At 47.2% G+C, this 23,869-nt stretch overlaps 1 protein-coding gene across 1 annotated transcript in view; it reads right to left on the bottom strand.

Moving 5' to 3' along the window:
- Positions 1-23,869, bottom strand: part of COL20A1 (collagen type XX alpha 1 chain) — a 686,383-nt gene that overhangs the window by 442,200 nt on the left and 220,314 nt on the right. Inside the window, exons 7-8 of the mRNA XM_069650801.1 lie at positions 19,269-19,424; positions 17,453-17,572 (exon numbers count right to left, since the gene is read on the bottom strand). Of these exons, the coding sequence (XP_069506902.1) occupies positions 17,453-17,572; positions 19,269-19,424 (276 nt within the window). The remainder of the gene's footprint in view (positions 1-17,452; positions 17,573-19,268; positions 19,425-23,869) is intronic.

The following is a 23,869-nucleotide window of genomic DNA, read 5'->3' as shown; positions in this document are numbered from 1 at the left end:
ACCCCCAGCTGCTAGCTGGGGGTAAACACGCTGAGAAAATGCCCATATACCGCTGAAAACCACTGAAAACAGGGCCTTAAATGGGATTTTCACCTCCAGGAAAAAACACATTTAGCGCGCAACTCGTGATAGGACCAGCCCTTAAATGTGGCAGTAATACCATTACCGCCGCATTTATGTGGCTGCAGCACAACTCGTGATTACCCCCTATGTCCTGGATCCTTTGAGGACCTAGAAAGATTTAGGTCCTCATCACAAGTTGGGCGGTATCCCAGCGGTATTACTGCTGGGATACCGCCCAGGCTAACAGCATTACCGCCATCCGGTCTTGCGCTATTAGCGCCAGATTAAGGCTTGGCCGGTAATGGGTATTGCCCATTCCCCATTGGACCCAATGGGGCATTTTTGGTGCAATTAGCGTGCGCTAATAGCGCCGGGCTAATTGCGCCCCGAAAATGGCCGTTATGCTGGTGCATTTACCCCAGCTTAAAGGTGGAGGTAAATGCCGCCACATTTAAGGGCTACCGCCCAACTCGTGATGAGGCCCTTACTGTCTGAATCTTCACTCCCACATCAGATTGCTAGCCTGTGTCCAGCGCGCAGAAGAAATCTGCTCCGCATTTCACTCATTTGCTGCACATCCTTGGCATTAAAAACACAAATCCATATCCACATAGTATATCAGAGGAAAAGATGAGTCTTAAATTAGAAAAGTTGCTAAGTAATGTAATGGAAAATGGTGTAGTTTAGTTCCCTCCTGTCACTTTGTTGGCCCCACTGCACGTGGCCCTGCATGCGGGTGAGGGACGTGTGGGTGGTTAGTGGGATACACGAAGAGGCAGATATGACAAGCTGTGGTGTTGATGGCTGCTGGTTGAAAGTACTTGGATCCCCATGCAGCTCTGATTCTATGTATTTGGCTGAGAGAATTGGGAATGCGTTAATCCAGAGTGGAATTCCCTGGTCAAACAAGAGGTAGATGCCACACACTAGAAAAATAAGGACAGCAGTGACTTCTGAGAATTAAGAGAGAAAATAGGGGGAAATAAAGGGGTGCAAGCAAGGCCGGTGTTTGCAACAGGCAACCTAGATGGTTGGCAGGGATGCCATCTTGCAAGGGAGGGGGAAAGCAATTTTTGGTGACTGGCATTGGCCTAGGAAGGTCTAGGATTCTCTAATCCAAACTTCTCTAATGTTGTTGACTATTTGCCTCAGGTGCTGATGTGATGTACTGGAAAACAGAACGCAGTGCCTTGAAGACAGATAGAGGTCCATTATGAGGCACTGTGTGAGGTTGGGGCTCAGTGTTCAAAAAAATGTTTATGTTAGTGTGTGAAGTGTGAGGCAGTGTGTGAGTTCTGGGTGTCAATGTGTGAGGTCAGTGGATCAGTGTTTGACCTCTGACAGTCAGTGGATGATGCAGTGTGCAAGGACGGAGGGTTATTGTGTGAGATCAGAGGGTCAGGTGTAAGCCATTGGCAGTATTTGAGGTCTGAGGATGAGTGTGAGAGATTGGTGAGTGAAGCGATAGGACAATATGTGGAGTCTGTTGTTGAGTGTGTGGTAAGGCAGTGTGAGAGGTCTGAAGGCAAGTGAATGAAACAGGGAGCAAGATCTTAGGGTAAATGGTTGATGCAGTGTGTGAGCTCCATCTACGCATGAGTATGCAAGGCAGTGTGCAAATCTTGAGGGTGAGTGTGTGAGTCCTAAAGAGTAAGGCCACATGCAAGGTGAAGGTGAGGTGTGAGGCAGTGTGAGAGGTCTTAGAGCATGTGGGTGAAGCAGAGTGCAATTTCTAGGCATAGGTGGGTGATGCACTGTATAATGTCTGAGAATATAGTGTGAGGTAAGAATTGAGAGGGCGAGGTAGCCTGCAATATCTTAGCTTGTGATGTAGTGTGTGTGAGTCAGTGTATGAGATTTGAGGGTGAGTGGGGGAAGCAGAGTACAAGTCCTAAGGTCAGTGGGAGAGGCAGTGTGTGAAGTCTTAGCATGAAAGAGTGGGGCAGTGGGAGGTGTTTCAGTAACAGTGCTTAAAAAAGTGTACAAGTTTTGAGGCCAAGTGTATGAGGCCGTCTGAGGTTTAGTGGTTAGTGGGGGCAGTGCGGGAGGACTGAGGGTCAGTGTTTGGGGTAGTATGGGAGGGTTAATGATAAGCATTTTAAACAATCTGCAGATGATAGGAATAATTATGTGGACTATAACAGTTTGGACAGCTCACAGATTGTCCAATGAGAACATTTAACAAACGTACCACGAGTTATAAGCTTTACAGACCTAGCAATAGAGCCGTACTGTGAATTATGGGCCCTGAAAACTGAGTTAAAAGCCCAAGCATAGTGAGGGCATTTAACAAGGTTTATAGGCATATAACTCCAGGATTTGGCTGATAGTGTGGTGTATAAATCATTTATATCCTGAATTTGAGATCATTGAAAAAAAAAGAGGCAAACACAGACCGATGGAAAGGGGTAATTGCCTGGGGGATTTGCAGGGAATCGTCTTCAGAACACCCAAGGTGTGTCCTGACGTGAAAACGCCTGAGGAACATATGGGCTTTATAGAAGAGGCCGAGCCTCCTCTGCCAGGTGTGACTATAGCAGCGGTCGGGCAGAGATGAAGACAAAGCCAAGGGCCACATCTGATAGGAGCATCCCGGGGTGGAGGAAAGGAGCAGCGGCCAAGACAGAGTCCTTGGTGCATCTGTTAGGGTTGGCCTGGGTAAAAATTGGGCCGGGCCTGAGGTTGGGGGCTGGCCCTGAAGGAAGTCCAGGGCCACACCAGCCTCTAGTAGCCCTGGCGCTGACTGCAGGGGAGTACGTTGAGGGAGTCATTCACTCTTGTCAGTCTCGGGCCATATTAGGTAGTACAGCTCCAGGTTTGACCAATGGCTGCACTTCATCAACGTTCTCAGGGATATAATAATAAATGCATTTATATTGTCCATGTGGTCCCTAAGTGAACAAAATGTGTTCTGTGTAGAGGAAAGGATGGTGGAGAGAGGGTAGGCATTAGAAACTGGACCTGGGACCAGATTGCAGGTATTAATGCATGGTACTTCATGAAGGAACCTGCTTGTTATCTGCGCCACATACACATAAAACCAGTCAAAGCATCAAGGGAGACGCGTTATCCTGGGTAAGAGATGACGTCATCGCATTTGTTAGCATCGCCAAGGCAACAACATGGCACACATCGTCTCTTGCTGCAGCCTGCCTCTGTTCTTTCAGCCAGCTGTTTAAATACAACTCGCAAACAGTTCATGCAATAGCATGTTCGTAATGTTGTATGTATTCATTACAGCTTTAGGGACTAGTTCGGCAAACAGTATTTTCATCATGCCCTTACAGTATCGAACAGAACGTCCTGTTTTGCAATTATGACTCGAAACGATGCAAGCCGTGTTAATTTAGATGAAACATTCTTCCCATCCTGACCAGTTTTTCCTGTCCAAGCATTCAGTTCATCACCATGTTAAAATCTCCACCCAATACCAGTGTGCCCACCGACTAGTCGTCTGCCCACTTGAAGGCTTCCTTAAGATAGACAAGCGTGGTGGCATTCGGGGCTTAGACTGCCACCAAGGTAATATGTCCTTCCACGTAACTTCCCCCTCACACACAGCGACCTGACTTATTTCCAGGTCTTCCAACTGAATCTCAGATGCTAATATCATGCCCACACCCGTTTTTTCAGGTGACAAGAGGACCAGAACTGGCTCCCCACTCATCTACTATGGATTTTATTCACCCCCATTTCCTATAGTGGGTTTCTTGAACAAATAGAACCGACAGATTTGTCTGCCGCATTTTTCTACCCAACATAGACCTCTTAGTCGGGAGGTAATGCCTTGAAAATTGAGGGTGGCTATTCATAGCTTACGCGTCATCTCAGAGAGAAAATATTTCTACTGGCCGGCAAGCATCACCATATTGAGGACCCACATTGACCCCTTCATTTTTGGGGATTCCAGATTATTTTCATAAAGAGACTGCAAGCTTGGTTCCCCCCTTGAATTATAGAAACCCTTAAGCTAATCAAAACAAGATCTAGAATCATAGGTCCGTGTTCAAGGCTTGAGTACTTTATGAGACACCTGGCGATTTCCAGGCCAATATTTTCGCCCCTCCCTCCCCCCTTATGTTTGCCTCTGGTTGAAATTCATAAGAAATGTGTGCACCATTAACAAAACGTCTAGAACCCCTCCAAGCTCAACCAACACGGACCCCTCATGGGCCCTTTGCCCATCATCCATCATAAACAATCATTCAGCTAACTATGTCCCTTTAGATGTTTTGGAGATGAAACCTTCCTGTAGTTTCTTGTGCCGGTCATCTTTTTCCTCATCCCACACCCAGAAAATGCCTTCAAGATCTTCTCCCTCTGTGCTTTGTTCTCCAATATCGTGTCCAGGTCCGCCTTTCCCTGCAGTTCCGACATCAACGATGGAATATCATCCGTGTCAATCAGTCTATAATCCACATCCTTGTATTTAAAGGTCAGGGAAAAAGGGAAGCCCCATCTATATCAGACTTCTGTTTCATTCAGCCAGGGTGTTAGGGGCTTTCACTGCTTACGTCTTACCAGCGTGCTGCCGGACAAGTCTTGAAACACTGCGATTTCTGAGCCCTTGTACACCAGGTCCGCCTTTGCCCTTGCTTTACTGAGAATATCCATCTTGTCAGAGTAGTAGTGACTTCTAGCTAGCACTAGTAGGAGAGCCCCCCCGCCCTGTGGACACGGCTGAATAGTACTTCATTCCCTCCAGCTGTCTCGTGAAAAAGCTGCAGCACTTCTCTCAATTTCCTCTCCAAGATCTATGGTGTCTCGCCATCCGAGTGTGAGATTCACCACACCGTTATGTGATAGCACCTCTCACAATCTTGCATGTCCTCCGCCCTCCTCACCAAGACCGTATCTCTCACCTCCAGTTCCTTGATCCGAGAGTCAAAGCGCACCTCCAAGACATCCAGGGACAGTTGATTATTCTCTACAGCTTCCAGGTGGTCTTCCATCTTATCCATAGAACTTCTGATATCAGTGAGAGACGTCTGAGGGTATGTACGAATTGCCTTTATCTCGTGTAGGATTGTGAGGATATCGGCCTTAATAGGGGCCTCCCGCTCTGCAAGGGAATGCCCGGATGGTAACGGTCCATTCTGCCATGCGGGCCAGTACTCTTTATGATGAGATAGTGCCCCTGCTTGTCCTCGGTGTTCCAGACAATGTAGGTACCACTACGGGGACACAATAGAGGGTGGAGGAAAATCACACAATCCAGATCGTATTCAAGGCTGTCCCCGTTGTATGTGCAGTGGGGGCTATGCGGGTCTCCCTGTTTGAAATGATATAATACTGTTTCGTCCTCATTGTATATGTTGGCCTATTCCCAGTCGCTTTGCAAGGAAATCCGTATTACAAGGTCGTGACCTTAAGTGAATCAAGCCTCCATTTTAGGTTAGAGCCGCCATTTTAGTTTATTGTACAAAGTCACCCTGTGGCTTAAAATTGCCATCTTGTGTTCTCTTGTTCTTGTTTTAACCTCTTCAACCTCTGGAGGAGAGTTAATGTCCAACCTGCCTTCAGGCTATATGTTAGGGTCATGTAGACCTTGTCCTTTGTTGACCTCCGGATCAGGGGATTACTTGAATTGCCGATGTTAACCTACAAGTATACAAGAACAATAACGCTATCTAAACACGACATGCGAAACATTTGTTTGGTCTGTATTAAAGCAATGTGTAAAGTTTGTGAAGTCAAACTCAGAGAATAATAGTGTTTGTTAGTAAATGTATTAAAAAGTAAACCGCATGCACGAGATATGTAAATTAGGAATGAACCTGGCGTGACCCTAGCCCAGTACATGATTAACTTGTAAGATCCTGTTCACTGCTCACATTGAACCCTGCTGGTGGCCTCTGTGATGTACTGACGGCCAAATAGCTATTTGTGTACTTTGTTTGTAAACTGTACAGAATTGCAATAAAGATTCTGGGAATCTTTACAAGCCTGTGTCGGCGTATTTCTATTTGCATGGTGTAAAAGCCTTAATATTGTATTTTCTGATTCCACATCCCCACTGAAGATCCCCCCTACCTCTTTCGTTTTGCTCGGCAACCCTCAATCTTCCTCAGTTCTTGACACAGGAGTTCTCTCTGCCTCTGCGGATACAGTCCACCTCCAAACACCTGACCCCTCGCACAGCACCCGATCTTCACCCTCTGCACCTCCCTCACCGATTACCAGCACCACAGTCCTCTATCCGTCCTGAATACGCCACGGGCCAGCATCTCCATGACTTTGGCAGCTCATCACACTTCCCCTCCACCAGGCACAGGCTGAGTACTTACTCTCCCGTGACCCGTCCTCCTTACTGAACCAGGGATTGACCTTTCCTCTCGCGATGCTCCATAGCGGGCCCATTCCTCATCGACCCTCCACACATCACCTCTGCCAGCCCTGGTCCCAGTCACCAACCTTAAGGCCTGAAGCAGACCCCTACGCAATCCTCTGGTACAGGTTTTGAGGAGGACCTGCGCATAATCATCGAAGTTGGTACATGGGATGTTAAGGCTGTCTAGGTGGTCAAAGATGGGTTTTGTGTACATGTTGTAGAGGGTGGGAGAGAGGTAGGAACCCAGTGGGAGACCATAGGAGACAGGTATGGGGTGGTCAGATTCCTGGCTGCAAAGACCATAGTGGATCTGCCGGATAGGAAGGATTGGATCCATAGGGTGGCTTCTGGGGCAAGGTGGAAGGTGGTGGTAAGGTGTTTACAGAGGATTTCCTGATCCACCAGTTTGAAAACTGCAGATAGGTCTAGCAGTAGGAGGATGGCAAGCTCGCCCTTGTCGCTAATGTCATCGAGCTGGATCTTGAGGTCGAGGAAGGCAGATTCGGTGCTGTGTCTAGATCAGAAGCCTGATTGATGGGTGCCTAGTAGATTGTAACTTTCACAATGTAGTTGCAATTGCGAGTAAGCAGTGTGGTCGAGGATCTTGAGGAGGTAAGGCACAGTGGTGATGGGACAGTAGTTGGTAAGGATGCTAGGATCTAAAGTGGGTTTCTTCAGGAGAGGTGTAACCCATGCCGCTTTGATGGCAGTGGGAATGGAATTGGACTTGAAGGAGGAGTTGATGAAGGTAGCTATGACAGGGGCCAGGGATTTTGTGCACATTTTGACGATGTGGGCTGGGCAAGTGTCTTGAGCACAATTAGATGCTTTCAAGTGCTGAATGGTAGTGAAGACGTCAGAAGGGGAGACGTTGAGAATTGAAAAGGGGCAATAGGGCTGGTAGATGAGGGGTTGCTGGCTGGGGGTGGAAGTAGCAGAGGTGTTAGAAGCGATTTTTGATAATGGCTTTATCCCCTAGCATCCTAGTTTTAGTGTCCAAGGAGGATTGGATAAGGGTGCACCAGGCTTTATCTTTTGTGAAATTGTCCACTGGGGGTGCTGGGGATTCACGCTCCCTGAGAATTTTTGAAGAGTTCTTTGGTGTCGGAGCTTGCATTTGAGATTCTGGTGTTGAAGATGTTGGCTTTAGTGTCAGTGATGGCTAGTTTATAGATGTTGGCAGAGCGCTGGAAAGTTGCTTTGTTAGCGGGGGTAGGGTTTTTTCTCCAGAGATGTTCCAAGGCACATTTCATATTCCGGAGCGAGGCAAGGACATCGGTATACCAATTATGGGTTTTAGGTTTTTTGCGGGAGGTAGTTTTGAAGAGTACATGTACATCAAGTGCAGATAGCAAAGCGGAATTGTAGGATGGGAGGATGGTCTCCGGGTCAGGGTTGCTAGGGGCTGATTTGTGGGAGGGCAGGATGGATGGGGCCAACAGCTCGGCTGTGAGCTTCCGGGTATGCCTGCCGGAAATGAGACTGGTTTCACTGGAGACAGGGGTGCTGTTAGAGGTGGTGGTGAGGGCGAAAGGGATCAATAAGTGATCAGACCAGGGGAGGGGTAGAGAGGAGGATACTTAGAGGGAGATGTTACATGGGAGAATCCAATCTGGTTGGAGAGTTGATTAGTTGAGAGAAATTAATCTCTTCAATGGTGGATACGAGAGTGGAAGCCTTGAAATCAGAGGGATCGTTGTAGCCCAGGATGAAGTCTACTAGGAGAATAAATTTGGTAGTGGGCTTAAGGTTTGGGGAGATAAGGAGGGGAGTGTCATTCTCTGGATTGCCAGAGTGGGAAGGTTGGCGATAGAGGAGCAGAAGGTTGATGGTGGTTATGGGGGAGGTAAGAAGTTTGGGCAGGAGGATTTTGCAACTGGGTAGTGGCTTCAAAGGTGAGGCTCTGATGGGGATGGAGGATTTGTGTATGAGGGCTACACCCCCTCCTAGGTGTGGTCAAGACGATCGACACAGAGGATGGAATATTCAGTGAGTATAGCGAGGGATAGGAGGGGGCTTGCTGCATCATGAAGCCAGGGTTCTGTTACAGCTGGGCCAGGTTGAGTTCTAAAAGACGGTCATGAATATCAGGGGCATGGGCACAGATAGAACACGCATTGATTAGGGCACAGATAGAACACGCATTGATTAGGGCACAGCGAAGCATGTTGGGTGGGGAAGGGGGAATAGTGGGGGAATAATAGGGGATGGGGAGGCTAGTAGGAATGTTGGAAGAGGGGAATATTAGGGGATGGGGAGGCTAGTAGGAATGTTGGAAGGGGGTTGATAAAGTACTTCTTGGAGGATGGATGCTGATGTGGTTTGGGATTGTGGATGGGGGGTTGTGGGTTCTGGAGTGGAGTCTAAGTAGAGAGGCTGAGCCTATGCAAGGGATGAGAGGGTTAGGTGCAGTGAGGGTGGTGGATAAGTGTACACAGTGTGTGAGGTTGTGGTGGTAGGGGAAAATGTCTAGCTTGGTGTTGGTGTTGATGGCAATTAAGGCTGTGTAGTTCACTGCCTGGGTGGAAGGGGGTGGGACTAAACCTGATTTGCATACAGTGCTTCCAATATATTTATTGGCTTGGCAGGTGAAGAAAAATGGTCTGGAGGGTTGCCCACAGCAATTGCCTGAGGTTTAAGATTATTTCTAAACCGTCCAGTCATCGTCCTGTTGTTTTGCCTAGCGCAGGGCTTATAGAGACAGGCAGGGAATTGCTAACTGTGTAGGCTGAAGGATGAGAGGTCTACTGAGAGAAGCTTTGTGGTTCAGTGATGAGCCTCTGGTGAGAGGAAGGCAGCTCACACAGCTAAGCAGCCTGAACTGAAATGGGATGGCACATTCTCCCTCAGCTGTGGCATGACCAGCAGATTGCCATCCAGTGTGTATGAAATAGTTGCTAGTGCCCATCAAGGGGGCACCCCGACCAGTCAAAGACATTGGGTGACACATGAACATTTAAATTGCACTAGCAACAGTTAAATCGTACCATCCACTCCATAGGAAACAATGGAGATAGCTTTTTCAGGCCTTGGCCTCGGGCAAGAGCATGCATTCCTTATCCCAGGAGAAGGCTAGACCCCACTGGAACCAGCCTCAGCCCCAGATCAGGGAGACAGGAAGGGACACTATGCAACTTGCAAAATAAAGATACTTGATCAAACAGGAGATGGGTTTGGCCCTGAGTTCTTACCTTAGTCTGCACAATGCAAATCAGACACCAGGGTGATTTTTTTAAGGGATCCCAAAAGGGACACCTTTAATATAAACAACTAACTCTAAAAACCTTACAACGCTTCTTTTCTCGATAACCCTGGTGTCGTTTCTGTCTGAGGGTTCTGCTCCATCAGTTCACCCTCTCTGAGAGGAGATGAAGGTAAACCCTTGGGGTGGAACTGATGGACCAGACCCCTTTCCCTACCTGGCACCACCCACTGGCGTAATGGGGGCCCCCCGTGGCCCTCACGTTGCGGGGGACCCCGCTAGCATGTGCTCTGAGGGTGGGTCCCACTTGGAGAAAAAAAAGAAAAAATATGTTTTTACATTTCTTTTTCTTTTTAAGTTTCTTTTCGAATTCACTCTGCATTCATAAAGAAATTATTTCTGTAACAGAAACCATTTCTTTATGAAGGCAGAGTGACTACAAAGATAAACTTTCTTTTTGAAGTCTGAGGGCTCCCCCCACCCCATAACATGGAAGACCCCAGCCTGGAGGCCTCCATATCATGGGGTGAGGAGAGCCGTATGACTGCAAAAAGAAATAATGTCTTTTTTAATTCACTCTGCCTTCATAAATGAATTATTTCTGTTATGGTTTGGTCCTTAACAGCAATAATGTCTTTATGAAGTCAGAGTGACTTCAAAAAGAAACAATTTCTTTTTGAAGTAATAGGGCTCCCCTCAGCCCCATGACGTGTGCGTGTGTGAGTGTATTTTGAAAGGGTGTACACTTAAATGTGTAGATGGCTGCCTGTGTGAGTGTATGGTGAAAGGGTGCACACAAATGAATGGGTCGCTGGATGTGCATGTGTGTGTGTGTACATTAAAAGGGTGAACACTTAAATGTATGGGGAGCTGCCTGAGTGTGCCTGCATGGTGAAAGGGTGCATAGTTAAATGTGTAAGTGGCTGCCTGTGTGAGTGTATGGTGAAAGGGTGCACACTTATGTATTGGTAGGTGCCTGGGTCTGTGTGCCTCTATGGTGAAAGGCTGCACATTTAAATGTATGGATGGCTGCCTGGGTGTGCCTGTATGGTGAAAGAATGCACACTTAAATGTATGGATGGCTGGGAGTGTGTGTGTGTATATGGTGAATGGTATGTCTGCTTGTGTTCAGGGGCGCAACAATACCTACATTTCGGGGGGCTAATCCTTCAAATGTTGGGAAAGGTATTAACTTCACAGGTGGTGGGGGAGGAGCAAACTTATTTTTGTAGGGGCATCTAACTTCTTTGCGAATTTTAATTCGACTATTCTAGTGCAGCTTCAATGTTACAAGCATTTAACTCTCTCCTTTAAGTCTGAAAGCACCCACTTATGGACTGCTGTGAGAATTAGTGGTCTCCTGTTCCCTCTCTACACTTCCAATCACTCCCCTGGCATGCAAGTACTAAACCCACATCACGATTTAAATTGCCAAAAAAATGTGGCATTTGAATGCAAGTACTAACATTTAAATGCTTCACGTTAGTACTTTCTTGGACCTTTTTAACAGCGAAACTCAGGTGCCGTTTAACATCTGTGTCCTGTGCTGTCCGGCAACTGCTCTGAAGGTCAGCCAGGTTGAGTCAACATAGCCCACAATTCCAGGGGGGGGGAGTGTTGAAGCCCAGTCAACTCAATGGTGTTACACCACAACTTGTGTTTAAAGCCTTGATTTCTTATTGGTAATCGCCATTACTCCCAGCCCTATTCTTCCTCGTCCCTGTACTTGTGTATGAGGCAGTACTTGTGTATGAGGCACTCTGGAGAGGGGATGTGTGGGGGCGGGATTGTGAAATAAATCATAATTGTTGTCCATGTCCATGCTAGGCAGGCATGATATGTGGCATTAGTGGCTAGGAAGACATTTTGGTGCAGCCAGTCTAGTCATTCCTCAGTTTGGTATGACTTAAGTGTCATTACCTGGCTAGACTGGCATTTGGGTGCTGCAAGTCTAGCCATTTGTTACTGCGGCATTGTATACATTTCTGGGCATCTGTGATAAAATGATATGATATATGATATAAGTCATTTTTAACACGCCCGGTATCAAGTGTTACTAGGCACGACAAGACAAGGGAGGGAAGATAGAGGGAGGACAATACAAACTATCTTACTAGGTCTTGTGTCATTCAGATCGTGCAAGTGCGAGAATGAGAAATGTAAGGGGAAAGGGAGGGGGGAAGTGCAAGGAAGAGGGGAGGGGAAAACAGGACAGTAATGCTCTGAGTAAGTGCAGCCAGAGCAGCACGGCTCTGGGTAGTGCAAGGAGAACAAGGGATTGTAGGGTTACAGTTATAGCCCCTAAGTGCGTGGTAGGCCCGGAGGCAGTGCAAAGGTGAATGATCAAGAAAGAGCCTGGACTCAGTGAGACTCTGAGGGTAGCCAAGAAACCAGTCGGTACAGCAGACAGGTAGGTCAGGTAGGTCAGCAGGTGAGGGAGAGAGAGAAATCAGAGGAGAAGAGGAAAGTTTTGAGCTGCTTCCAGAACTTCAGGTGGTCCGCTCTAGTTTGAGAGGGGCAGGGAGGCCATTCCAGAGGGAGGCATCTGCAGAGGATGGAGATCTACCCCCGACACTCTGCCTGGAGAAGCATCTAACCCATAGAAAGGTGGCGGTAGCGGGGGGAAGGGCTCGAGAAGGAAGGTATTTTGGAAGAGAGTATTGGATGTAGTGTGGGCCCGACCCCAGAAAGCCTTGTGGACAATGCAAAGGGTCTTGAACTTGATCCTTGCAGTCACCGGGAGCCAGTGGAGAGATTTCAGGGCTGGAGAGATATGATTCCCTGGGCTTGAGGCCAAGGATAAATCTTGCAGTCCTGTTCTGAATTAGTTGCAGAGGGCGGAGAGTAGAGGAAGGCAAATTGAGAAAGAGGTTGTTGCACTTGTCCAGCCGAAAGAAAAACAGGGCTCTGGAGACAATGAGCTTCAGGGGGAAAAGTGAGAAAGGGAAGAGTCCCTTTGAGGAGGACCAGCTGGTAGTGGGACTTCTTGGTGACATCCGAGATGTGAGGTAAGAAAGAGAGAGTGGAGTGGAAGATGACACCAAGGTTTATTGCCTCGAAAGAATGCGAAGGAAGAGTGCCCAAGGTGGGTGGCCAGAGTGAGAGAGGGAAAGCGGGGACAGGGGTCCCAATGAGAAGGATCTCTGTCTTTCTGGCGTTAAGGCAGAGATCGTTGGAGGTGCACCAAACCTGAATCACGGATAGACAGTCAGGAATGTGCGAGAGAAGAGAGGAGCCTGAAAGAAAACTGTGTGTCATCTGCATAACACTGAAAGTTAAAGGAGAAGGTAGAGATCAGGTGGGCCAAAAAGGCCAAGTAGAGGTTGAAAAACCAGGGATAGAGGACAGAGCCCTGGGGAATGCACAGGTAGAGGGAGAGGGGGAAGAGAGAAAGGGACCAAGTTGACCTGGGAGGGGCAGTCCAAGAGGAAGGAGATCAACCACTCCAGGGCCTGATCTGTGATGCCCAGGTTCTCACATAGTCGATTGATCAGGATGGAATGTTTGAACGTGTCGAAAGTAGAGGAAAGATCAAGGAGGATTAGGACAGAACGAATGCTCGAATGAAGGTTAGAGAGCAGATCTTCACAGGTGTTCAGGAGAGCAGTTTCCATGCCTCTGGCAGCTTTGATGCCAGACTGACGGTCATGGAGACAACCAACAGATTCAGTGTGGAGAGTAAGCTAGGAGATGGCAAGCATTTTCAAGTGTTTACACAGGAAAGGAGTAATGGAGATTGGGTAATAGTTTGCCAGGCAGGTAGGATCGGCAGGTGGCTTCTTGAGGAGTGGGTGCACAAGGGGGTGCTTAAGGGGAGAGGGGAACATTCCAGTGGCAAAATAGTGATTACAGTAATCAGCCAATGCTGGAGTGAGGGTGTCAATATGGTCCTTGATGGTTCTGGAGGAGCAGGGGAGCACCTGTTTGGACGAAACATTCATTGATCAGACTTGTCTAGAAACCTTGTCAGGTGTTGTCAGAGAGAAAGAGGAGAAAGGAGGAGGAGAGGTAGAGATGGCCAAAGGGGGGCCGAGAGAGGAAGAGGGAGAAGAAGAGGAGATAGAGGACAGGATGTCCTGAGTTTTAGCGGAGAAGTGAGAGGCCACAGCCATACAGAGGGTGTGTGAGGGAACAGGAGAGGTAGAGACTGCAAAGGGATTGACCAGTTCCTTGCAGAGTTTCAAGAGTTTGGCCGTGTTGTTAAAGGCAGAAGAGACCCGGGCTTGAATGTGTGCTCTCTTCTTGATGAGTCTTATTGCTTCGACTGGCATTTTGGTGCAACCAGTCTAGGTATGTCTAAATGTGGCCTGACATGCTTTACTGTAATGTTATTATGTGTCTACACTGGTCTACATTGTGCAGCCAGTGGGACACGTTTTCAATGTGGCATGGCATTTCTAATAGCAAAACGTTAATGTTCCTGTGCACTGTTGGTGACTTGCATGTGTTGAATTGGTGTCACCCTACAAAACAATTGCAAACACTCTGGCTTTTTAGCCAAATTTTCTCCGAAAGTGTGCTGTATATTGCATTAAAACACATATTTACATATTTCTCCTAGAATAGTGTTTGTTTGTTTGTTTCATTATTTGTATAGCCCACCAGGCCAAAGGGTATAAGGGCGCATTGCACAAGATCACTCGAAGCTTAGTTACAACTAAAAAGAAGATATACATACAGTGTAGTTACACATCGAAGTAATACGGTTACAAATATACAGTAAATTTACAGGGAGAAAAATTCAGATTGGGGTGATAGCAGGCATGTGTAGTCTATAGAGGGAAGCAAAGATTAGTGTAGTAAGGATAGTGTATACATAGAGCGGTGACAGGGTAGGCCAGCTAGTCAAGGTGTAGCAGGACCACTAACAGTCAGTGTCTTTAAGCCACTTTATTATACCATGTCGGAATTTTTGGTAAGACTGCTCCAGTCTGAGGGAGGAGGGGAGTGAGTTCCAAAGTTGGGCTGCCTTAACCTGGAAGCTGCTGCCTCCCACTCTGGACAATTTAAATCTGGGAGTCAGAAGGCAGTTCGTATTGGAGAGTCTGGTTGTTCTTGTTGTGGTTTTCGTGCTAATTCTGTCCGAAAGGTAGAGTGGAGCTGCCTTGTTTATACATTTATGAGCAATCGAGGCAACCTTCAGTTTGATTTTGTCAGCTGTGGACAGCCAATTGTTGACTCTTCTCAACTCAGAAATGTGTTCTCGCCTAGCAATTCCTAGTGCGGTCCTGAGAGCGTTATTTTGCAAAAATTGGATTTTCTTGGTTATTTGCATGTTAGCTCCTATGTACATAGCATTACAATAGTCAAGCTTAGATAGAATAAGTGCTCTGGCAAGGGTAATGCAGCTGTCATTGGAGAGGAATGCTTTACCTACTCGTATTAGTTATACATGAAATACATTTCCTCACCACTGCTTGGTCCCGTGTTCGTTGTCGTTCTTAGCACCACTTTGTACCCCCAATCCCACCACAGAGCCACCAGAAAGCTGCCAGTATCTCCTTCCTCCTCTCTCACAACCATCCCCTTTAATGGATGTTTTTTCCAACGTTCTCCACATTCTCTCCCCTGCCCAGCCCACTCCTGGGTATGGAAACTTGGTCTATCGTTCTTTCTTTTCTGCGCTCCGTCCTGCACCATGGTGCAGTCCACCAAAACCGAGGCAAGTGAGTATTGTTAAATACACACACCCAAACAGAAAAACTATATAAAATATGTGTTCCTCCACCCTGGTGTCCATGTCTTTATTTATTTATTTCCCTCAGGGGACAAACATGTAGCCCTACCTGACTGAGTCCAAATTGGGCCAGTGCCTACAGGTAGCCGAATACCAATAAACATATGTGACATGTTGCCTCAGTTCTGGTTCCACTGACTTCTCAGCTGTGGGCAGAGGACGGGTGCGGGAGAGTTCTGGATGGAGGATCATGTTTGGGAGTAGGTGCCTGCGAGCTCACAGCTCGCACCAATGCAGGCTGTGAACAGTAGTTTCGGTCTATGTTTGGAGCAAGCGGATAGCATTCTGTGCCTTCCCCAGGTGTTTAGTCACAATATTGCCCATTGCATTGGTACTACAAGTTACCACCTCTTAAGGCTGAAGGACTGAGTCAGCCCTGCCTGGGTTCAAACCCCTGTCTGTAGGTTCCACACAGATTTCCAAATAGCGTGCATAACTCGCTGAACTACATCACCTACTTCACAAGATACAGAATGCTTGCGTCACTGCACACTGTGCCTGCTAGACTGAAACCAGAGATGCTTTAAGTCACCAAGATGCTTTGTCACTGCAGAGCAAAGCACCCGGGCTTTACGCCACAGTCTGAAACTGCACATGTCAACAAAAGGATTTCTTTTGCTATTGAACCCATTAGAGCAAATGTTTTCTTTTGAACCTTAAAAGATTGTAGATGCCAAAATCATCCATTCTCTCACACTGGTCTGTCAGGCTGTGATTACAAAAGAACGCATTGTCCAGCCCGTTTGCATTTTAGGGCATTCTTTTGTGTTTTTTGTGTGTTGCTTTTACGTGTGGTCTGCAAATAGTGCATGGCACAATTGTCAATACCTCATATTCGTTCTCAGAGAATTGGTTTGGCAAGTTTGCTAATTTATCCAATGGGATTCTTCATTATACCCATCATGCTTACTACATATGTATGTGTAGGTGCAGTAGGCAGAGCAATGCAGCTGTGCCCCTTGCATAGCTAGCCCCTCATTCTGCTCCTAACAACCTAACATCCTATTTCCCTGCAGGTCACGAAGTGCCAAGAGACCATGTGCAGAGGCATCAGTGAGCTATATAAAACCCAAGAGCATTCCAGCATTCTCTCGCATAATTCCATATGGGTCAAAGTACACTGGAAAATGAGTACCTCAAAGCATGTTCTGCACACGCCATGTTCAGCAAGTGACAAGTCCACACCCGTAAATCAGAGAAGCTATGCGCTGTGCAAGGAGGAACTATGAGGAGATGTATGTCTTTCTCTGCACTGAACTCTAATGATTCCCACATGTGCTGTCCCCCACCAATGGAATGCAGGTTTTCATACTGGAAGTCATACACCCTGTGCATTCTCCTCCACTTTCCACCGTAAAGCCTGCAGACTATCCTTGATTGACGTGCCCATGTGCTCTTCCCCAGTCTTCTGATTGTGTGCAACACTGGTTACATCTCACTTGCACCACTGCAGTGCTCAAGACCTTGACTTAACCAAATGGCTGACTCTGCGTGTGCAACATGGCCACGCCAGACCTTTCAACTTTGTGTGTAATGTGGGGTACCAAAGGGCTAACAGGGCTGTACATATTGTAGTTCTGTTTCACATGAAGATGGTGGTAGAGATGGCAAGCATGAAAGGGTTCTGTGTTTTTTAACCCCCCCCCCCCATTTTTTCACCCCCAAATGTTTCATTTTTGCATTTTTCCCATTTTTAAATTCAGTGCAGCAGCAAAATGTGGAGGAACCCCATGCCCACCCCTTAAAACACCCAATAACCCCAAAGCCCACCTCCATCCCTAAAAAACATTATCCACTTCCCTGAATGTATTATCTGTAACTTATATGTCGTGGGTGAATTACTTGCCCATAGAAATTCTGCAATGACCAATGTGTTTGTTGAATATTCTGCAATAAAATCACTGGGGACTGTATGAAAGTGTTGGTCGGGCAGTAACTATGTTGACTATCTTTGCATTAATGTGCTGATAGTGCTGCATAGATTTATCGCAACAACCTCTGAATACTAGGGGGTGATCAGCAGAGCATTTGGGGTGCCTACGCCTCAATGCTCTGACAGGGTGCTGTACCAGCATCCTGTGAGGGATCCAGTTGCATGGTAGTGATTTAGAGAACCTACCCGTGAAAGTATTGCCCCCTTTATAGCGTAGGTTCCGCACAGCCTCCAGCACCTCATCCTTCGTGGAGTGTGTGTTCAGGTCCCACACTGTCTGTGGATCCCCACTGTACTGTGACAAGGCTGTGGAGAAAAGAAGAAGAGTTTACGAATCGTCATGGTAACCACAGTATAGTAGCAACTGAAAGAGGCTTTATATCTTCACGGAGTGCGGCAAAAGAAGAGTTAAGCATATAATGCTGTGAGCCTCCTCTTCATACCCAAGTGCTAGCCACTGTGACCTCATGGTTCTGTGGCATGCAAGTCTGTTCTCTCTAAAGAGTTCTCTTATAGTTCTCTGCCCATCCCAGCATGCCACAGTAGACTCAGGCATGGGTCAATTCATTACTACCACATCACATAGCTGCGTGTAGAGCAAGCATCCTATCGGCATCCAACGATGGGTCTAGTGCTTGACCATGCAGTTATAATCCAAGGTGGTCCTTCCTTGCGAGCAGTCAATCCATCGTCTTTTACTCGGATCACTGTCAGCACCCAATGATATGCTCATGTTGATGACAAGGCTGTGTTGCTCAGGCCCCTGGGCTCCGTCTACAAAGACTCTTCCAGTTATTGGCTTGGAATATCTGATTCATCTTGTACCACCTGACATTGTGTGGTGATATCCTAGATCAAGCAGTGCTGAGTTGATCGGGCAAGTCCAATTGAAATACAATGCTGCTTTGCAGTCCCTTATCTGATTTTCCAAGAAGAAGGGCCTTAACAAATTTGATTAAGAAGGCCTTTGATACCCTGTCAACTATTGCCAGTAACACCCAATCCATAGCAGATCTAGGCACACACCATGTGACCCATGGAAGGTCTGGGCGAATGGAGGAGACTCACAAGGAGGCACAAACCAGATAAACAATGACCCTGTCAGCCCAGTAGGAGCCCAGTCTCGTCCAACCGATACAACTTTCCAATGGCCCTTATATGGAGTAACCATACGACAACAAGCAGGCAGATTTCAATCCAAACAATTAAATGAATGTATACATGTTATGTCATAGTTTTTAGCACTCTCTACACATCAGAAATGCAGACCCACACTGAAGACGCTGTCTACAGCAGGTATTCCATTCCCACATGGCATTGCACACTGGTAGTGTCCAACCTTGCCCTGTCTCCGGCTCCTATCCCTTCCAGTCGTATAGCCCCCATGGTCAGCTCACTGTCAGCATGCTAGCTTGGGCCACGTCCACTGCCATTATCCAATCCTAAATTGCAAACCTATATTGTGCCCGCTGCTGTACTGTACAATGAGCCCATAATCGACCTACACCTCTATGAGCCACTAGAAACCTTGGCAATACCCTGTTCTCTAAACTGAAATCCTGCACTCGGTCAGGGTAATGATCTTGTGGTATGCACTGAGATTCTGTGAAGGTTCAGCAAGAGCCCCTCCCATCTTCCAAGGTCGCCCCCTTCCACCCATGGACATCAATGTGTCACACGCTCGATGAACAAACTCTCTACCTGCCCTGAATCTCTCCTTGGAGGTTAGTGACATAAACCCACAGGCAGCCAATTTCATAAGACATTCCCAACACCCACCAATGTTTAGAAGGTCCTACCCTCTCAGTGGTTGGCACATAGCCATATTCTTATCTGCTCGATGGAAAGTGGTGTGAGGAGGCAACAACTTCATGCACATCACCAACCCATGAATAGCCCATGGTCCCACCAGCTCAGTGGTCAATACCTATTCTGAGATCTGGCTGGGAGATAAAGGACAGCACAAGAAGGCGCAGAGGAACCAAATACATTGTATACATACCTATCCTGATTTTGTCCTGTGCAATGGGAAGCGGTGTCAGGATGCCCGCCAGGAACTCTCGCACCAGCTTGAAGTTGCTGCGCCCGATGCTCCACGAGCCGTCCACAAGGAGGACCACGTCCGTCTTGGTGGAAGCATCGCACTGGATCTGGCTACCTGGATGCACAAAGGAGATAGAAGACAAAAGCAGAGTAAGGTTGGGTCATCTGTCATCACTGACGCAAGCTAGCTACTCTTGATTGCAAGGCACCCTCATATCATTTGGAGACCGTTCTTGCAGTCCTGGAATCTCCTTTTGCAAACCATCTTTCTGGTACTTGTATTTGATTGGTTGTGTTGAAGTGTACCAAGACTACAACTCCCAGAATGCTTTAGTCTGTGAAATGAGTGCTCAGAACAGGAAACAGGAATTCCACCTTTAGCAACACAAACACATGAAATCAAGCCATCACAGCCCATTGCATCTGTTGAAATGCCAACACATTTGATAAGTGATGCATGGGCACCCCTATGGCACTGGACAGGCATCTTACACTTGGAAAGGTGTTAAGGACTTCAGATTTGTAAAGATAGCTGACAAGTGATTTCCCGTGCCATTAACTCATCGTCCCTCTTCCTTGACCGAGCCATTATCGATGATTTGAGTCCACTTATGAGACGGCCCCTGGTTGTCTATAACTAGGTTTAGAAACTTTAGAGGCCCTTCCCACTATGGGGAAGGGAGCATGGGGACCATGGCCACCCATGCCACTGCCTGGTTTGCCTGTGGATGCTGGCTGTTCTCAGGCACACCTGCTCTGGATTTGGCAAGGTGCCCACTTCCTGCCGCATTGTAACAGCTACAGTAGATCCGGTGGGAGCGGGCACCATGCCATGTCCAGCGAAGGTTTGCCTGAGAACCAGCAGCATCAACAGATTCATCAAACGAATGAGCACCAGATTTTCGGCCTGAGATGCACGGCACGTGATCTCTGGCTAGCCAGAGGCCATACTTAGTTATTTATTTACATTTATCAAGCGCACAAATCGACCCTTAGGCATTGTGGTGCTGTTACAGTAGGCTTGCAGCAGATATATATTGGCACGCTGCACGCTACACCATATATACTGTGCTTCCTGTTTTTGTGTCATGCATTTTTGCTGCTGCTGTGTCATTCAGGAACACCCATGAAGAATAGAGCTCACGAAAAGACACATTTCCCCCGAGCCCAGCAACATAAGACGCACAAGCAAAAGCACAGAAAGAACGAGAGCTCTCGCACCGCGTCTGTGCCGACTCTCCGTGCCAGGTGATTCACGACATCCCTCGCGCCCAGATGTTAAAAGGGTTAAGAAGGACGCGCCCAGATGTTAAAAGGGTTAAGAAGGATTGAACCAGAAGTCTTCTTCACTTTCAGGTGGGAGGTCCCCCCTGCTCATTCCACTCATTCCTCAGTGGGATCTTCAATTCTTCTGCGAGTTTTACAGGATCCATCCTTTGCAAGTCTACCTGAGCTTCATTGAATCTTTAAAGTAGTGTGGCTTGTGGCAATTACCTCGACCACCACTCTTCACCTGGTTGAATAGGGACCCCTCTAATATTCTTTGTTGTGGGTTTGCATGTGTGCCTCAGGGTTTTCCGATTCACTGTAACTCTTACTTTATCCCAAGATCTTTTCTTCTCTCATCTCAACATAGACCTGAGCCACTCCTTCCTTTGCCCGTGAGGATTCTGCTCTTCGCCTCCTGGATGTGGCCATGGCATGTGCCCTGATAAAACTGCTTTATTCTGTGAAACGGAATGCCCTTGTATGTCCTTTGGCCCGAATTGTGGCAGGAAAAAACATTCAACTCCTACTGTTAACATAAGGATTTGAGAAATCTCATAACCCTTACTTTTGAGTTTCAATAGGTTTTCCTGTATAGCTCCTGTTCTGGGACCAGAAGAATTGCAGTTTATTGGCCCAACTCCTAAAATGTAATGGAGAGAACCATGTCCACTTGCATTTAAGAAGAAAAAAGCCCATCTGTGACATGTCACTTATTTTCAAATCAGAGTGTAAGTGCAAAGAGTAAAACACAGGTGAACATGTCTTTACTTTTCAGTTTTCTAATCTGTTCCATAAAAAGGTGTAAATGGTGCCTGCAAACTAAGCTTTACAGTCGGTATTTACAATGCAGTTCGATGGAATCCGCCTGTTTCTCCTAGGTGGTAAAATCAGGAGAATTCCATAAGGCTAGATTCCTCTTCTGCTAGCAGGAAAATGTGTGCTGTTGAAAACCATGATGCTCTTTGATGGTGGACAGTGAATGCTCAAAGGAAATATACACACTTTTCCGTGCCCCCACTCCGCCTCCAAACAGCATTAACATCCCTCAGAGCGCCAAAACAAGACATAAACAATGTACGCCTTGCATTTACACCTCACTTTACAGTATGAGGGTTTATAGAAGGACCCCACAACTGTGTTTCTCTTTCAACGGTATGCCGCAACTTGAGCTTCACAGTCGGATATTGTCCAACCCTACAAGCTCCTGGGAATTCTGTGGAGTCTTTGGGAACAGCAGGTTTACAGGGAACTCTTTGTGGGCCACAATGATATGGTGCTTTTAAATTAATCTTGTTCCACCAATACCCAGGTTAGTGCTTTTTCTGGTTACCCCAATAAGGGTATGTGTGCCAACAAGCTAGCAATGTCCTCATTGATAAGAAAACGGACACAAAGCAGAGGGACAATCAGTGAATGCCCCACATGCCAGTAATCATCAGTATTCGGCCATACTCTTCCTCGTCACAGTCCTCAGCTCCCCTGCCTCCTCTCTGTACAGACTTTTATGGTAAATGTTAGGTTGTAGGTTTAGGGTTGAAATAACCACTCGGGAGCCTTGTTTAGTTTAGGTAGCTTTAGTGAGTTTGTAGGAACACAGGTAAGTACATTAGGAATAATACAGGATAAGTTCATAGGATAGAAGCATCCACCGGCCCCCCTTCTCTTAGGCTTCAGTTCTCAACTGACTCCCTGTGGAATCAGAGCAGCTTCACACAATAACATTCCACAGCCAACACTCCATATTCAACACTCCAAGCCCACACACTATCAGGGGATGACCAGAATAAGTAAAACCCAATAGTAAACCCTACTCATGCAGATGGAACCCAAAGGAGTATGGGTAACATCAAGCTTTATGCTCTTGGGGGTACTTGCTGTTGGAAAGTTTGTTTGTAAAACCTATGTGGACAACCACGTTCTGTATCACAGGTGCACTCACCTTTTTGATGAGGACTCAGACGAGGAAGATTAAGACTCAGAGAAATGAAGATTGCTGGTCTGCAATCGGAGTAGCAATCTACGATGCTGACTGTGACACGTGCACTCCAATGCAGGGAGAAAATGATAGCCAAACTGTCTCCAGCATGGCTTTAGTGGTAAGCCGTAGGCTCTGCCATTACTCGCCCTGTTGCCATAGCGCGCAGCTTGGCAACTGTAGTGAACAAACAACCTGGCGACTACAAACATGGCGATTTGGCGTTGGAATTATGTCCATAAATAGATCAAAAAATTGAAAAAAATTAAGTGGTGAAAATAAGAGAGGCCTCCATGACAATAAGGGGAGTCGTAAAAGATGTGCGTTGAGTTATTTTGTGCTGGAATCTTGCATATTTGGATTTCGTTTCTGTTGTTTGAGAGCAGAATGAACAGAAATGTGCATTTCTGGAGACGGTGTGGTGCTGGCATTTCAAAAGGAGTTTGTCATGGCTCATGCAGGACAAGACTCGTCGGGCAACGCAAATGTAAGCGATGGGTGGGTGGGGGGCCCACATATTTCACAACTCCCTTGGCAGCCATGCGCGTGATGTCATCACGACAGAGTCGTGTTTGTTTCCATTCTGTAAGCCCAGCGAGGCCTCCTCCCACTGACAGCAGCGCCCGCTTCCCTCTAACTACGCACTACGCACAGTGCGTGCCTTGAGTACTAGATGACTCTTGGCTGGGACGTACCATCTGCAGGGACGTACCATCTGGAGCCCTGGAGCATTTTCTGCCATGCCTCTTCAAGATACTCTGTAAAATGTGAGGGGAGGGTACAAGAACGCCAACCTCAGTCGAACCTGCCTCTGGGGACCTATTCTATTGAAAAGCTGGTAGGGCTGAGTTAGGGCCACTCACATTCCAGGCTCACCTCTGAAAGGCCAGTGTGGCTGGGGTAGAGTCATTCAAATGCTTTCGTTATGATAATATTCCCTATGGAAAGGAGGTAGGCCTGGGAAAGATCAGATCAGTCTCTGAAATGGGGTTAGGGCTTCGTCCGTCAGCCATGTGTCAGGATTATGCCTGCGGTGGGACTGACTCTACCCCAGGCCATCCAACCTCTATTAGGCAGTGGGTTGCTGTGAAATCGAATGTGCTTTTAGGCCGGCCCTCACTGGAGCCTGATATGTGCGGATGTCTCGAATGCACTGCACTGTACTGAGGGCAGAAGATCTATTTCATGTAAGTAGGCATGGCGTCGGTAGGGGGGGCGAGAGGAGAATGCTGACCCCAAACCCAACCCTATTTCCTCGGGCTGTTGGCTTCTGTAAAGAGGTAGTGAGGGAGATCATATCAAAATAAAATATAAAA

The sequence above is a fragment of the Ambystoma mexicanum genome, chromosome 3p (genome assembly GCF_040938575.1).
Source record: "Ambystoma mexicanum isolate Mex_15411 chromosome 3p, UKY_AmexF1_1, whole genome shotgun sequence".
Lineage (NCBI taxonomy): Eukaryota > Metazoa > Chordata > Amphibia > Caudata > Ambystomatidae > Ambystoma > Ambystoma mexicanum.
Note: the sequence above shows the minus strand (reverse complement) of the source record. Positions and strands in the feature narration are given on the sequence as shown.